The sequence below is a fragment of the Pararge aegeria genome, chromosome 24, assembly GCF_905163445.1.
Source record: "Pararge aegeria chromosome 24, ilParAegt1.1, whole genome shotgun sequence".
In the NCBI taxonomy this organism is placed as follows: Eukaryota; Metazoa; Arthropoda; class Insecta; order Lepidoptera; family Nymphalidae; genus Pararge; species Pararge aegeria.
In genome coordinates, this window is record NC_053203.1 from 2,152,409 (window position 1) to 2,170,279 (window position 17,871).

General features: G+C 36.6%; 1 protein-coding gene across 1 annotated transcript in view; it reads left to right on the forward strand.

Moving 5' to 3' along the window:
• The first annotated feature begins 10,955 nt into the window (after positions 1-10,955).
• The window catches only part of LOC120634544 (paired box protein Pax-5), a 76,068-nt gene continuing 69,152 nt past the window's right edge, over positions 10,956-17,871 (forward strand). The window contains exons 1-2 of the mRNA XM_039905234.1: positions 10,956-11,115; positions 12,056-12,097. Coding sequence (XP_039761168.1) covers positions 10,956-11,115; positions 12,056-12,097 — 202 coding nt within the window. The remainder of the gene's footprint in view (positions 11,116-12,055; positions 12,098-17,871) is intronic.

Below are 17,871 nucleotides of genomic sequence, written 5' to 3' on the forward strand. Positions count from 1 at the left end.
CTACCACCGGTTCGAAAGGCCGATTCTACCGAGAAGAAGCCGACAAGAAGTGGTAACTCTTTATCAACATCAACTGTTTACATTTTACATTTTTGATTTTATCATACATTTTTCTATCTTGTGAGAGATGAAAGCGGAGCCGGATGCTTCCTTTAGAAAAGAGCCTTCATTAAGAAAATTTATCAATTGTATAGTAACCTCGCTGTAATTAATGTGTTTTGAAATGTCCTTTAAACTTATGTATTTGTAGGCCCAAAATTACCTTAGGAATCATATTATAAAAGCGTATACTCAGTCCCACAAATGACTTTTGTACCTTTCGCAAACGAGCAAACGATTTCGCAAGCGAGTATAACCACTAGGGTACGCGATATATAACCGCTGGACTCAAGGGTAACAACTCCGTGTAGTGCGAAAATCCGTATAAGACACCGAGAGCGACTGCAAGATTTCTACAAATTGGCATAGCAACGAACGAAAGTCAATTTTTCCTTTCGCGCTTACATAGTATATGACATAACGTCTGCAGCATTGTGTCCATCTTCCCACGACCCCGCCGTGGGATCGGTTAGTGGGTTACATTCACGCTCGTTGATCTTGACATTAGGTTCTGAACTAGATCTGTGTGCTTTAAGCTAAATTAAGTAACCCTTAGAAGCTAAATAAGAAATAACCCGTCTCTGACGTCTGTCTATATAAAACAGAGTATAAAACCTTATTTAACAGTTGACATAACCTTGTAACAGCGCAGCGCATTATTTGTTTAACATACAATTAAGCGCGATATTTTAGAACTTTGTTGAAAGTTGCCAATGGTACAGCTTTAAATAATAATTATTCCTTTCATTTTTGAGATATTATAGTAAACTTATGCTCACTTAAATTTAAACCAATTACGTGTTTTTTTTTATTAATTCTTGGCACAAATCTATCAGGTAAAAATTACCGGTTTCGCGTTCTAATCTATTGATTTTAATAGCGATCTTTAATTCTACCTACCTTCTTTTCTAATTCTACTATTCGTACAGTCATTAAAAACAGACATACTTGACGTTTCAAAAGTGCTTATGAAGGAGGCCAACTAACTAAATTAATTAATTTGGAATTTTACCGATTTTAGGCTTAATCTTTCGAGACCACAACCAAATGAAATAAATTAAAAAGTGTGTTTATCAAAGCCTAACTTCCCAATCGGGGTGTCTGTGATAAATTTTCCCACTTGTTGAACGGAAATCACAATTTAATATGCGCATTTAATCAAATAACCCTCAACTAATGCGAGCAATTGTCAGTCACGCAATGAGCTTTTACTTTATGGGGGGCGTTTGACCATCGGCATGTGTGGGTTAACTCCAATTTGACATGTTAATGGGGTTATATGAAACGATTACCATTCCGGTATGGGAATTTTTTACAAATAAAGGGGAGAATTTGATACTTAATTATTTATTTTTTTGCTATATGCAGGAAATTTGTGACAACGTTCACCGAAATGTAGGAATGAATATAAATACCTAATAAATGCATAATATTTCATTTGTATCGTTTATGATTGTTAGCCTGAAAAATTACTGAAACGTAATTAAGGTAAGGTAGTTCTGTGAGACTTCATCTGCGTGGACTTCAATTATGAAAGGTCTAAGGCTTCGCTCGTCAACTATTTGAGAGATCGGTATAGACAGTACATGTCCTTTTCCATAGCAAACGTGACATGCAAACCAAATTTCAAAGCTGTTAGCCCCCGGCTTAGCTCGTAAACAATTTTTAATTTTCCCTCGGGAACTACTTAAGGAATCAGGATAAAAGGTAGCATATGTTCTTTTTTATGTCAAAGGCTACATGCATGTCAAATTTCATCAAAATACGTTCAGCCGTTTTTGCGTGATTGAGTAACAAACATCCACACTTTCACATTTATAATATCAGTAGGATAGTAGGATTACATCCTGGCAGGATTTCATCTTCGATTTATTACGTCTACAGGCTACAAGAGGCGCTGACGTGGTTTTATTTTTTCAGTAAGACTGATTCTTCGGATTTTATAGTTGTTTTTGCATAATATATCTGCGCATGATTGTTATAATATTATAAATGTGTCTGATTGTTTATTTCTTCTTCTTCTTTGTTTAATCTTGAAGAAATTTGTCACTTACAAACATAGGAATGGAGTAATACAAGATTATATTATGGACCTTCGGGATTTTCGGGATTAACTAAAAACTACCTTTGTCGACATTACAAAACTGGCCGGCTTAGCCAATCTGGCATCCACAAAATCTGGTTTTATAAATAACTTTTCTTCGCATTATTGGTGGGCTCATTTTAATACGACACTCCAGCACCTTAAGACCCCAACGTCCGTTGGTTCTCCGAGCCCTGCCCATTGCCACTTCAGCTTCGCGACTCGATGAGCGGCAGTTACTCTAGTTCTTCCACGGATCTACTCATTTCCATCACGTAGAGATACTCCTAGCATAGCTCTCTCCATCGCCCGCTGAGTGCCTCTGAGCCTCCTTATGAGGCCCATAGTAAGCGACCACGTCTTAAGGTGCTGGTAGTGACCCCGCACCGGTAAACGCAGCGTAGGTCGGCCCCCAACGAGGTGGAAAGATGGCATAAGGCGAGTATCTGGGAGCCACCGGAGGCAAGCGGCCCGGGACCGTAGATTGTGGAACTCTCTACAAAAGACCAATGTCCAGCAGTGGACACCAATTGGTTGAAGATGGTGACTTTTAATACAATTTTATTCTTCACATAAGTATCACTTATTTTCTGGTGTTTCGATATGTTATAGGTAAACTAGATTACAGGCTGTAAAGGATCCTGAAATCCTGTTTTTTTAATCAAATTTATTTTTGTTACCAGCCGGGCTATTTTTATATAAAAATATACATTTCACTCAGTATATATCAGAATTGACTTTAAAACAAATGGGAAACAGAAAATGCGATTCCAAGAATTCAGGTTTGCAAATTGTCCGCTGATATAAAGGGGTTCATAAAATTCTTGCACACTAAAAACTCGCTTCTGAATTACAAAGGGTGAAGTTATCTATGCATTTCCGACATAAACCATCAGAGGGCAGTGTGAAATCTACCGTAAAATTGCTATTGTTTACCAAATTACTCATTTTTAGCTTTTTTTTAGTTTTACCGGATTACCGTCATGCTCCAGCGAGAATTGGAGGGTTAACGTTACATTTCGAAATAGTATATAAATACTTAGTTTAGTTTCGTGTTACTTTCAAAATTATTACCTATTTTTGATTTGTTTTTACTATAACCTAAATCGTTATCAATTTTTCACCCAGATGCAAATAAGACAGTGTTGTAAGTTTAACGTGTCTGTATCTATGTATGTGGCATCGTTGCTCCGAACAAGTGAAACGATTTTCATGTTATTTTTTTGTTTCAAAAGTATGGTTGGGAGTGTTATAGTTGTGTTTGATGAAAATCCGTTCAACATGGCCGCCGCCACAAAATGGCACAAAATGGCAATTTTTCACGAATTTCAGAATAATGCTTATTATACTGAAAGAGGGAAGTTTTAAATGTTTCCTTTATCTAATAGTTAGGCAGAGTAGAGGTGGTACAACTGTATTCTGATTCTGATCATCACATAGCCTCATCCATATTATATTTTTGTCTCCACAACACCCTCAAAAAGAAAGAGCTTGACTAGTAGAATCATGTACACTGTATTGGAAGGTAATGCTTTTCTGTCGGCGGTTTTTAAAGTTGCTGGTTAATATTTTAAATCTGACTTCAGGAAAGGAAGTCAAAATGAAGATTAAATCCCCCCACCCCCCACTCTACATTAATTACCATAAAACCAATAATTTTATGTCATAAACATTTTAGCGTAGCATGTGGCTACTATTATCTTAATAATACGCATAAAGATAAATTTAGCTTTGATTTATTTCTATGGTTGTTTGTTTGGTGAATCAAACGTATTGAAAAAATCCATTTAATTTGTCCTTGGGAACCTGGTGACGTCATAAATGAAACGGGTTTACGCCAAAACGAGTTGTTTTAGGGCGTGCATGGTTATTGTGGTTAATGGGACAGTTCTTTTTCAGTGATAATTAATGCCAACAGTATGCGTATTTGAACTAGTTTGCATTTATTTTTTCACCAATACAAAACAATATACCTAATGTAGAAATAAGCGGGTGACTTGTTACTAAAACTATATTATGCCAATCCTGAAAAAAATAAAATAATAGCTGACTGAATTATTGACTGACTGGGGTTCCGTGGCAGCTCACTGGCAGCCAAGATGCAGAAAGCGCTGTTGCTGGACTCGGCTAGGATAGTCCGCCGATTTCTTAACCTGTCGCCCTGACCCCCAGCCGTCTGGTCTCCCCTGCCGGAGTGTAATCCTCAGCCCGGTGCAAATATGTATTTATGTAATGTATGTTTAAGTGTTTTAATCTCTATGTATCTACATTTATTTATTTTATACACGGGCATGAGAGTAAATCTCCATAGTAATAATAATTTTATTTCGAGTAACTTATAGGCTCAATGAAATGACTTGATAAAGTGATCTCATAAAGTAAAAAAAAAGGAGAACAGAAATGCGGCGTACAACATTTTTAAAATGTATAAATCATGCAACACCTACCAAAATGTCGGCCGACTGGCGCAGTGGGCAGCGACCCTGCTCTCTGAGTCCAAGGCTTCGATTCCCTTACTTGTAAAATGCTCGTGTGATGAACATGATTTTCAGTGTCCCGGTGTTTATCTGCATATTATAAGTAGTTATGTATATCTATATATAAAAGAAAGTTGTGTTAGTTACACCATTTATAACCCAAGGACGACTAGACCAATTTCTTTATGATATTTGGTTTTTTGGATTCCTCTTGGACCGGAATAGGATAATAAGTATTAAAATATCATCATCAATCATCAACAGCCTACAAGCGTCCACTGCTGAACATAGGCCTTACCAAGAGCGCGCCACCACACACGGTCCTCCGCCTTTCTCATCCAGCTGCTTCCAGCCACCTTTTTAAAGTCATCTGTCCAGCGGGCTGGAGTTCGTCCCACACTGCGCTTACCGATTCGCGGTCTCCACTCTAGAACACGTCTGCCACATTGGCCATCGGTCCTACGACAGACATGACCCGCCCACTGCCACTTCAACTTGCTTATCCCGGTGACCTTGGTTCTTCTACGGATTTTGTCGTTGCGAATTCTATCCCGAAAAGAGACTCCCAACATAGTTCGCTCCATAGGTCGTTGCGCGACTTTAAATTTGTGGATCAGGTCGACTGTCAGTGTCCACCTCTCGGCTCCATATGTCATTAGAGGCAGGCCACACTCGTTATAGACTTTCGTCTTGAGGCATTGGGGTATCGGCTAATCAAAACTTGACGCAGTTTACTAAAAGCTGCCCAGCCCTACTGAATTCTTCTGTCAGCTTCCTTGTCGAAGTTCTTTCTACCAAGTTGTATATAATTAAAATATAACATTCATCAAACAAAAAATGGTCCGCGGTACGGAGTTCGCCGGGACAGCTAGTTAGTTATTCATAAAAATATTTATCAGTCATCTTAGTTCCCATAACACAGGCCACGCTTATGTATTAATTTGTGTATTAGTAAAAACAAAAGATGTAGATTTTTTAAACTTGCTACACGTTTGTACCTAGTCAAGCAGTTTATGAATGAACAAATATAATTACGTTTGTCCCGAATTTGATCCGAAAGCCTGGTAACCACAGACCATAATTAAATATACCTTTGTCTAACATTTCGGTTGTTAACGAAACAATTGCTTGCACAGTTCAATGTCGCCGTTTTTTGTCCACGTGGGAATCCGCCATGTTTGATCGGCCATCTTGATTGTGTTCAGGATGTTATGAATAATATTAAAATTTATTTTTGAAAAAATCACAAAGGTTTATTTAACATTTATCATTTGCTAAAATGGCAATTAACGTTTTTATCATCGTAATCCTAAATGCTTTATCTACGCGACTCGTTGAGCTATGTAGGTAACTCTGGTTTTGCTATGGATCTTCTCAGATTCGATCACGTATAGATATTCCGAGCATAGCTCTCTCCATCACCGTTGAGTGACTGATGACGTTTTTACGACCTTCCTGGTGCAACGTTTAACGCTGTGAATATAAGCAGGACGATCCGATTTCCGTCAAGAGCAATTTGGGAATTTATAATTTCTGAATGTACTCTGGTCTGGTTTGGTGGGCCTTAATTTACTGGTGGACCCGGCCGTTGCTAGTACATGAAAATATATATTGCTACATGAAAATTATTTATATACTTCCATGCTCGAAAGGTTCCATCGTAGGGTCCTTATAACTAGACCTCTGCTGTCCGTCTGTCCATCCAGCCATCCACTCATCTGTAACTTAGCTGGCTGTATCTCATAAACCGGAATTACTAAACTTGCCTAAAATACGCTTTTGTACTAAAATTGCATGAAATACACTTGCGATCCGTATACGAGACACACAAAACTTGCATAACAGTAGCTTTCGAACCGTATTCGAGGCGTACTAATATTGGATAAAGACACTAGCAAACTGTATTCGTAACGTACTAAACTTGCATAAAATACACTTGCAAACCGTATGCGAGATGTATTAAACTCGCTTAGTAGTACGATACGGTACGATATCGCATAGAAACTGATTTTGGGTTTAATACACTCCTTAAAAGGTTAGCCTTCCACCTTAGCATCATCACTACTATCAGTTGAGATTGCAGTCTCAAGTGCCAATAAGGTTTACATGAATAAAACATTTTTGAATTTGAATTTGGGCTCACTTGTAGAGGAATAAAAAAAAAGCAAAACAGCCTGCTTCCAAGCAATCTTGTCTCTGAAAAAAAATCCCAATAGGTACTAACCAAACAATATTAAGCCCAATCCGGGAATCTAAGCCGTACATGTATTAAAGGTTTACATCGCAGCGACAAATATGGAGAAAATAAAGGAGCTGTTTAAAACTATGAAAAAACTGTCAAATGTGTCTATAAAAAATCCTTAACGATATAATGACGTGAGAACAAAACTTAACACCGACACCCATACTGCAAGTGTTTTATAATAGTATGGCATTATCAGATGATAATATTAAGAAAGAGAAAACCAGCAATAGCTTATATTCAGTTTTTAACCGATTTCCAAAAAGGAGGTTCTCAATTCGCTTGTATTTTTTAATTTATTTTTATATCAATACAAGTTTAACCTGTAGCTATAAATAAGCTAACACTATGAGAATTTAATAAGCTAAAAACTAAAAACCTTGATAACATTTATTTTAAAAAGGAGAAGAAGAAATGCTTTATTGCACGCCGAACCTTAGTCGAACTCGTAAACTGGCACTTGACAGATGAAAAAATATAAATTCAGTTTTTTAATAACCTTAAATCCATGGGAAATATATGATTATCATCATCATCTTCATCACTTCAACCAATTGAAGTCCACTGCAAGACAAAGGTATTTTGGGTGGAGTTCCAAAATCTATCATCGTGGGCCGCTTGTTTCCAGCGGCTCCCAGCGACTCGTTTGATGTCGTCTGTCCACCTCGTTGGGGCCGACCTACGCTGCTTTCACCAGTGGGGGTCGGTCGGTTCTCCGAGCTATGTGCCCCGCTCATTTCCACTTCCGCTTTGTGACTCGCTGAGCTATGACGGCAACTCTGGTTCTTCTACGGATCTTCTCATTTCTGATTTGATCACGTAGAGATACTCCTAACATAGCTCTCTCAATCGCCCGCTGGGTGTCTCTGAGCCTTCTTATGAGGCCCTTAGTAAGCAACCATGTTTCGGATCCGTAAATCATCACTGGCAACCAAACTGTTCGAAGCACAAATATGATACAAACGCAAAATACTGGCAAGAGTCATAGACAAATTAAGTTATTAGAGTTGCTTAGTGTAAATCGACTAGATTTTATTAGGCTTGGTTGCTTGCTTTGTTCTTAGTTTGTGAATACGGGCATTATTGATTTAAATTTTTAAGGACTTCGTATTTGTATTCCATATACCATAGTCTATAAATAACACAGACTTGTATATAATATTTAGCTTCTAATCAAACGTGAGATTTTAATCTTCTACGTGTGAAAAACGTGAAAGTGTGATCCACACTGGAGTGGGTGCATGGGTTGTGTCCGGAGATATTTTTTTATAATTTTATGTCTATACTTGAATACCGTAACATATTTGTTAAATAAATAATGAATGTATAAAAGAAAACACTGTAATGTAACAGAAAAAAAGAATACATAGAACAAGTTAGACAGATGGTTTAATGCGGCAGCCTCATCGTTATATAGCAATCTCTCTCAGGCAACCAAAGACGAAAAAGAACATGGCTATAGACAAGACAAAAATAACGATAAACCTATCTGAATTATTATCCAATAACACTGAAACAAATTAAATTAAACATGAAATTGTAAACCCTTCAAATTCAAAATTCTAACTCAAAATCTTTATTTGGAACAAAAATGGTAGGTACTAAACACTTGATAACATATATATATTCATGTTATCATTTTGTGTTTATTCTGGGAATTAAATTTATACATAGCATTAAAAAGTAACTGACAGACTAGTGCCTATAACAATTGTATTGTTGTTAATCAACGTATAATAAAGTTAAGTGCGTACTCACTAAATGAAAGCCTCTTTATAAACCCTAAATAAGTACCTATTGGTTAACAGCAAATATTACCAGTTTCTTTATTAATTAATTATTCTATTATTCAATAACTATCAAGTAGTTAAAAAAAATATAAAATACCTTAATTGGATGTTTGTTTATATCATATAAATTTTGTGTAAATTTAATTAGGTAATTCCGATTATTGCAACTATCCAAGAGGTCATTGAATTAACTATTGCAGCGAGTTAGCATTTTACTATGTTTATGTTATTTAATAAAGTTTAATTGTACTAATTAATTTAATTAACAGACCAACCAATTTTATAGGTAGAATATAGATTACTTCACTCAGTGCTGGACTGATTCTGGATTCGTCAGCGATCGAATCTTGCAAAATAATTATTCATTTGGTAAGGATCAGATTTAAGAGTTATATCTCAAAGGAAGCTTTTGGATATTCAATACGTATACGTATATGTAGTGTTGTGATTGTTTTTCTTACTCTTCAAAACTTTTTTTGGTGTGCAATAAAAGTGCTTCTTCTTAGACCGGGACGCGTTTGGAACCCTCGTAGCTTTAGTTTTAAGTTTACGAATGTGGTTATCGCCATCATCTCACTACCGTGTAATTCTTATGTACGCATCAAAAGTGCCACCTGTGGGCCTACTTGATAAAGATATTTTTGACTTTGACTTTGACTTTGACTTTACAGTACAGTATACATTCATTTATTCATTAATACGATTTATTTTACGATTTTAATAAATAAAAATAAATCTTTCGCTATTATTGCATTATTATGTTTTACGAGTTATTAGCTTATCACATTGATGGCAATTTTTCGAGGTGCAATATATTTTATACTTTGCTAATTATTTTGTAATTAAAATATAAACAAATAACTCATACGTAATTAGTAGTTACTACAGGATATACCTGCATTAAAGACACGTAGATACAATATTGTCATTTGTCACCTAGGTCTTATCTTAAGACGCATCGTTCACATGCTGTCCGTGTGCCGCGTGTCGCATTGTGCTGGGGTTCCCATAACCTTGTGGGCTTAACCTTTTGGTGGCTGGTCACTTGGTTGTGTGGACTTCCGAGGAAGATTTTATATTCCTGTACAAATGGACACGTAGATGGATAATGCGTTTTTACTATCTATATTATCTTTCACGCAGCAACGTAATAGACTTGCTTTTTATAAGATACAAATTATGACTACTAATTAATTATTGCAGCTACAGCTTTGTTTGTTGAATAAATACAATAAAAAAATATAACGACTATAAGTACTCATATTGTCATCTAGCCCAAAAGTAAGCGTAGCTTTTGTTATGGGTACTAATATAACTGATGAATAATATACATAAATACTTATAATATACAGATAAACACTCAGACACTGAAAAATATGCATGTTCATCACACAAATTTTTCAATTGTAAGAATCGAACTAACAGCCTTGGACTCAGACAGCAGAGTCAAAGCTGTTTAAGCGGGAATAGCTTAGTGGTTAAGACTTCCAGCCTCGCAATCTGGCGGTTCCAATTTCGGTCCCTGGTATGTACCTTCCAATTGTAACAGCGTTGTGTGTCCAAGCTCTAAAATCTTTTTTGATTGTTAAAGCATTGGACCCCAACGAAAAAATCAACGATAAACTGACCAGTATAAGTTGGTTTGTTCTTCTTAAATCTAGAACAAAGAATCAACTTCCCTTTACATACAGCTCATCGGAGCCCCCAAGAGTTACATACAATCCTTTCTAACATTGTATATAATAACCTTTTTTTTCTATCTTTACAGGAAAAGATGTTGAAGGTACGAGCGAAGATCCGCAAAAGGCCCCGGTGACGTGACAATGTGAGAGTTTAGTGAAAAATAAAAACCTAAAACTGAACTAGAAGCTAACTAATTCCACTAATAATACTCCAAAAATCCTCCTAGACTAGTTAAAAAGTGCCAACAATAGTGAAACACAGAACTTAAAAATCAAAAATCCAAAAAGAGTGAATCATAGATTTCAAACCAATAGATCGAAAAAAAAAAATCAAACCATAAAACTTCTTAGTATAAAAAAGAGTGAACGTTAGAACTAAAATTGTGTAGATCTGAACACAAATATTAATCCATAGAACTACAAATATAAGTGATAAAGAAATTTAATAGTGACCCGTAATAATAGAGACAAAAATAAGCAAAAATAAAATTAGTGTACCATCGAACTGTATACAACGATAAAAGTGCTAGAAGTGCCAATTAAAATATAGTTGATCCGACTGTGATGCAAACGGATTGAAAAATGGATTTACATGCACCACCACTTGTTGTACATGGGTATGAACCGCACGCGCCATTGCTGGAAGTAGAAGGTCTGGATCCTCACAGTCCTCAGCATAAGGTTCTTATTCACGCCCCAATTCAGAGCCAAGAGCTGATTAGCAACGACCATCGGAATGGAGGTAAGAGGATTTTACAAGTATCATTTTAATTATATTATAATTAAAAACAGGGGCAGTAATTTAGATAGACAAAAGATGTGTAAACTCAAAACAAACGAATAACAAAAAATGGAATTTGATTTTGAGAATCATCCCGAATAAAATTGGTTTCCTTTCTTTACGATGTCTTACTTAGATTTTGAAATTCAAATAATTTAATTTAAAAAAATTGCTGCGCCCATATTTGGTTTACAAACGTTGCTTTATATAATTAAAATTATTTTAAATCGTGTATTATAAATGTAACATTATGTATTGTGCTGAATAAATAGAAATTGGAAACAGCCGGTGGCGCGAAATCGCAAGATTTTACCCAGACAAAAAGCCGAACACGCATTATTATCAGGCGAGTATATATAATACAATGTATTAGTACAAATATACAGGTATACAAAGATGTGTTAACAGACCGCTTAATTTGGTATTATGTTGGTACCATTGGTGTCTAACTTCATGGTGAGCACATCAGCAAAAAATCTCATGAGACTATCTTAAGCATCTTCAGCATGAGAGAAGCACCAATGCTTTGGTGGTTTTACAAGATTTTATTTGTGCATCCTTTTACTCAAAATCTGTAAATGTTTATTATTAATTTCAGTGTCTTTCATATTTCTTGATTTTTTGTTTGGTTTTGGTTCCATGGCCGAAGGGTGCACACGAGACCCTATAACTAAGCCTCTACTATACATCTATCTGTCCGTAAAAAAATTATAATTAATTTAATAACAGGTCCACCTATCTTAAATTTGGTATTTTTTGCTCAACGTGCGAGGGTTTAAATTTCTAAACGCGCACTTAACCAGGTTTATTAAAATTATATTTTAAGAACGTAGTTTTCTAAGAATAAACAGTTTTGTCGAGAGCAGATGTGTCTAATCTAACATAGAGTATGAATTTGCAGATGAGCAGTATCACGCGCATAGCAGCAACCAGGGAGGCGACGGTTAGTGAAAAAAAATATAATTTTATTTTAAGTTTCTAACGTAAAAATATTTTTTAAGAAATATCACGAGTAGGTACGGATTTTTTTTCAATATTGGCATATACTACTCCGAAGCCTTAGCATAACCTGTGTTAGCTACTAATCGAAGATATATTTTGACTAACGTTACTCAGCGTAAATTGGAATTAATGCAATGCTAAAATTTGTACACTTTTACAGTAAGCGCACCTGGGAAACAAAAATAAGATTACAGAGTTTGCTATTCTATAATGAGAAGCATTAGGCATATTTTGCTTTGACGTTACAGTGTTTTGATAGTCAAAAATTACTCTATGATTGCGAGCATGTTAATCTTACGATAAGCGTATTGGGACCCAAAATGCTATTACAAATATGTGTCGATGGTCAATCAATGACAAAAAGTACTAAAGAAAAATGAAGTTATTAATACTAAAAACATATATTTGTTAATAAAATATTGTGCAACAAACAGTCTGAGAAATTTGTGTGCAGCATGTTTTCCATAAGTGGCGCTCGTTTTAAACTAATAATAAACAATAATTACTCTTCTCTTGTTTACCATAAGTTCATTCAATCATTTTAATGTGGTACACCATCTCAATATCAATATAATATATTGAGTTAGACAGTTACATTCACATTTTGCCTTTACCGACGTCCAAATATTTACAATTAAAAAAATAAACTTAATACTTACTTAACTTATTAAACTCCGGCTATATTTAAAACCATAAAATAAATTTTTTATTAGTTAAAACAATAGTCCAAGAAGTGTTGACAGAGGTATTTTTTAAATTGAGAGAAATTGCGTACTTTAATATGATTTGGTAATTTATTAAAAAAATATATTACCATGCAATAGAAATATCCGCTTGCATAATATACTTTTTAGTAATAATAAACTTTTTTCATTACTATTTTTTGGTGACCGACGCACACTTGTAGTTGCAGACTTAAGTTAGGCCCCTTGTTGACAGTGAGAGTTACATTTATTAAAAAGCTATATTCTACGTGATGCCGTATCTACACAATTCATAGGTCTACGGGCGAAAAGCAATATCATGCAGATTTGTGTTACGCAAGTATAAAAGTATCGTTGCATTTAATTAGCGAAATAAATTAAAATACTTTCACTAACGCCTTCACTTCGTTTCTGTAGCCTTAGTACATGATTTACTCGATCGCAATTGAGGAGTCCTTTTCGAGTATAGAAATACTCGAAAATCATCATCAACGTCATCATCATCATCATCAACCCATCACCGGCCCTTTACCGGGCTCAGGTCTTCTCACAGAATGAAAAGGGTTTAGGCCGTAGTCCACCACGCTGGCTAAGAGCGGATTGGTGTTTTAGCCCGCCCTTGAGAAAATTATGGAAAACTCTCAGGCATGCAGGTTTACTCACGATGTTTCATCACAGTTTTAGAAAGTCCTATTTAATTATAAAAACAACCACTAAGAAAAAAAATGCGCACCGGGGTTCGAACTCGGCCGAGGTAACGCCGCATACGTCATGTTTTTTCGTGCGTGCAGCCGGCTCCATCGAATTATAAGACGTTGTGAAGTCAAAAGCTCGCCTGGCAAAGTACGTAGGTACTCCGCCACGTTTATTTCTGCCGCAAAGCAGCATTACTTTTTTACGGTCTGAAGGGTTGCCGGTGTTATTATAGACACATGAGGCTTAAAACCCTCGCCTGAGGTTGATGGACACAGAAGGGAATTCGAGGGACGTGTTACTTGCATGCCCCGAGAAGTGATGCTCTGTTACAGGCGATTTTCCGCTTACCATCCAACTGGTGCCAGTACTTGGTCTGCCAATTAATGCTATAAAAAACACCTAGAATATCACTAGATCACATCCCTATCCCTATCCTCCCTACTAATATTATAAATGTGAATATAAGTTTGTTTGTTACGCTTTCACGCAAAAACTACTATACCGATCATCATGAAACTTTGTACACATATTTCTGAAGGTATTAGAATTAATATACGATTGTTTTCATCCCGAAATTAAGCACAGTTCTTTTGGGAGAGGGGTAGAAGGTGTTTGACGATTTTACACCATAACCATTTAGAGATTATAATGTCTGTTTAATTTTGCCCAAATTTCGTATAGATCTGATGAATGTGATTGGAGATAGAGGACACAACTCCTCAACGGACGGCAGCCAACCCGTCATTTAAGGCTTAGCAATCCTAAATACATAAAGTGCGTAGAATTACACCTAAATCGAACGCCACATGCCTTTCGAAAAACAAAAACAAACGCAGACGAAGTCGCGGGCAACAGCTAGTACTTAGTATACTTCTTTTCTTTATATACAAAAAACGTGGCTTTATTGAAGGCCTGAACTACCAAACTAAGCTAAGTAAATAAAGGGCTCTTTTTAATGCAAACCATACACAGTTGAAAAGTAGCCTTAGGTAATTTTTATAATATTTATTAGTGTTTTCACCTACACTTGGAGGAATTATCAAAAAAAAAAAACCAATGTGTCATCTCTTGTTTCAAACGTGTCTCATTGTAATATTTTGAAAAAGTAGATCGAAACTATATCTGTATACTAGTCGCTATAAAAGTGATGTGAAAAGCATATACTAATTTCGGCATCGACGGTAGGAGAGCCGTAGCTTAATTGGAGCAAGCGCTCAGGCCGCGACTGCCAGAGAATCGCTGGTTCAAATCCTGTAGGTTCCGTAAATTTTGATATGCATTTTAAATTTATAAAAAAAAGCCTTAGGTAATGTGGAAACGAAACTACTGTTTTTTCTGTTTCAAGATACCAAAGTCGATACCAAAGGCGTGCTCTGGTGGTTTTACTCGCCCATTCAAGCCACGTTTGACGCCCGGTAGCCGCGTAGCGTCTTGGAGTGAATGGGCGTTTTTTGTGCTGCGTACACTTGACTAAATCGCTGTGAAATTACTTGCCCGCCGGCTGCACTTTTGTTTTATTGTTATGCGGTCCTAGTACCAGCGGGAAGTTTACGTTGATGTGGGTTAAGGGATTAAGGTTTTTCGGTGCTAATCTCATAAACCTACTTTTCGCGGTTCCCTGCCATTTTGTCTCCATACAACCCCTGTTCAGTAAACTTTCATTCTGCGACCCTCCGCGTCGCATTATCCGCCTGGTGACTCGTCTCGTCGCTCCTAAAATGAGCTAGCGTCACTAAAACTTAATAACTTTCACACAAAATTGGCTATCGAAGGCGAATGATTTATGAAATCCTATATACGTATGATTGCAAGTAAAGCACGTCGTTGTCAAAAAAAAAAATAGTTATCGTGAGGAAACCTGCATGCCTGAGAGTTCTGCATATTGTTCTCAAAGGCGTGTGGAGTCCACCAATCAGCCCTGGGCCAGCTTGGTGGGCTAAGGCCTAAACCCTTTTCATTATTATTATTGCTTCTAATGCCATCTAGCGATAGTTGACCAAAAGGTTAAACATTATGAAAGAATACAGATGTGATTTAATGTGTAAAAAGAATAGGTAAATAAAGTCTTTAGCTACCTATTCTTTTGAATGCTTTGCTGGTTTTAAAAATGGCTATGACCAGTTTTACCCATTTAGTTACGTAACTACTGAGCTAACTTATGCCCGATTTCACTAAACCTAGGAATCGCTTAAATCCGATTTCATGCCTAATGATTTTGGTGATGCGTTGAGAAAAAAGGTTTCACCTACTCTTAGACGATGAAACGTTTTACCAACTCTTAGACACCGATTCGGCGGTGGGTAATATTATGGAAACTCGTAAACTGACACTTCACAGACGAAAAAATATACTATTCTTTATCGATTTTATAAAACCGTGCTAGGATCACATGAAACGTTAGACCAACCGATAACGTATTTGGTACACGCTCTCCGCTACGTCTTACGCTATAACACAGACTGAACTAGAGTATATTATACGTTGTATTTATACATTATACGTGTCGAGTGATACGGCAGCGAATGATTCATCTCAGGTTATGTAATGATCAACATAGTCGGCGTGCGTTACGGCCACTGTGTGAAAGTATTCATAGAATGATGGCCATCTACCAAATACCAGCGACACAGGTCTTGCCAAAGTTCTTGTCCGCTCTGAAGTTGATTCAAGATGCAAATAAGCTGTAATACTCTTATTTATTTATTTATACTCTTTATTTGCACACAAATAATAATACAAAAAAAGAATAAAAGAAAACACAGACAGAAGAAGTATACAAAAGGCGGCCTTATCGCTTTGTAGCGATCTCTTCCAGTAATCGAGTTATCGAGTTGTAATCTGCGTTCTTCGTCCACGATTTTTTACAAATCCAGCTAAAAACGTTTGTTGCTCTGTGATACAAAGTAGCCTATGTTACTTTTCATCCTTTCAACTAACCTTAAGCTGAAAACCAAGTTGATTGGTTGCTTAAGTAGGGGGTAAAGCATGGACAAACAAAAAAACACTAACGATTTAGTTTTTTAAAAAAAAAGCTCGTAGCCTAGGATTGATGTTTTTTGAAGTTTAACACATTGGATAATTTACAAAAAAAATCACAGCTTATGCTCTTGGCGGAACATTTGTGAAATAAGAATCAGTATTAACAAATTGTCGACTCTAAAATTAGTGAGGTAAGGTTCATTAGCAGCTTTATTACGCTTGCTTTTGCTATACCACCCTAAATCCCCCTATGGGAACAAAACGCACAAAAACAATAAAAGTCACTGAGTGCAAATCAAGTACTAGGAGCTCAGAAAGAGGCAGATAATCTTGTAATCCAAGCATACTTTTTTCATGACCCAGAAGTCACGTGTTAAACTTGAAACCGTGCATTGATTTTTTTGTTACTTACCAGACTCGATTTTCTGCTCTATAATTATTGATATAAGGTTGAAAATTTTGGATCTTGCAGTGGTTCGCCTTTCGTTTCTCTTAGTTCTGATGCTCACGCGCATCGAAAGCGAAATTTCAGAAAAAAAGGCGACGTGACCGATTGACGTGAAGGGTTCCCGAGTTGGAAGCCATTTTGTGACGTCAGATTCTATTAATTTGTTTAGTTTAGCATTTTCAATATCATATTTAACTTTCTTTACTTATTATTTGAATCAAATGCTTCAGTGCGAATCGATCGAGCTCTCATCGTCATGTCAACTAAGTATTTGATGTCCAATGTTGGACCGATGACCAGTGGACGTCTTTAGTAGAGAGTCCAAATACCACGGTCTTGTGTCGCTTAGGTCCAGCTAACTGCCATTGAACTAATTTCAATGGCATCTGTCCACCTCTTCGGGTGTCTACCATCGCTGCGTTTACCAGCAGGGGGTTAATATTCCAGCATCCTGTGTACCATCGGTTGTCCATCGGACTTGTTGAGCCATGTCGGTATAATCGGATAACTCTGGTTATCTCCTATTTATCTCCTAATTTCATACTTCACGTAGCGATATCCAAGCATAGCTCTCTCAATCGCCTGCTGAGTGACTAAAAGCCTTCTTAGGAGACCCATAGTCGTTGACCACATTTTGGAGTCATAAAAAAAACGGCATTACTGACAATACGCACTGTTTGAAGCTCACTATCGTGAGAGTAAACGGCCGAGTATAAAGTCTTTCGAGTGATAACCTAGTGGTTAAGGCTTCGGCATCCCTTTCGGGGGGTCCGAGTTCGATCCCCAACCCTCCTCTAACTTTTCGGAGCTACGTGCGTTTCGAGCATTTAAATATCGCTTTCTTCAGCGGTACACGAAAACAACGTGAGGAAATCTTTGCCGGCCGAT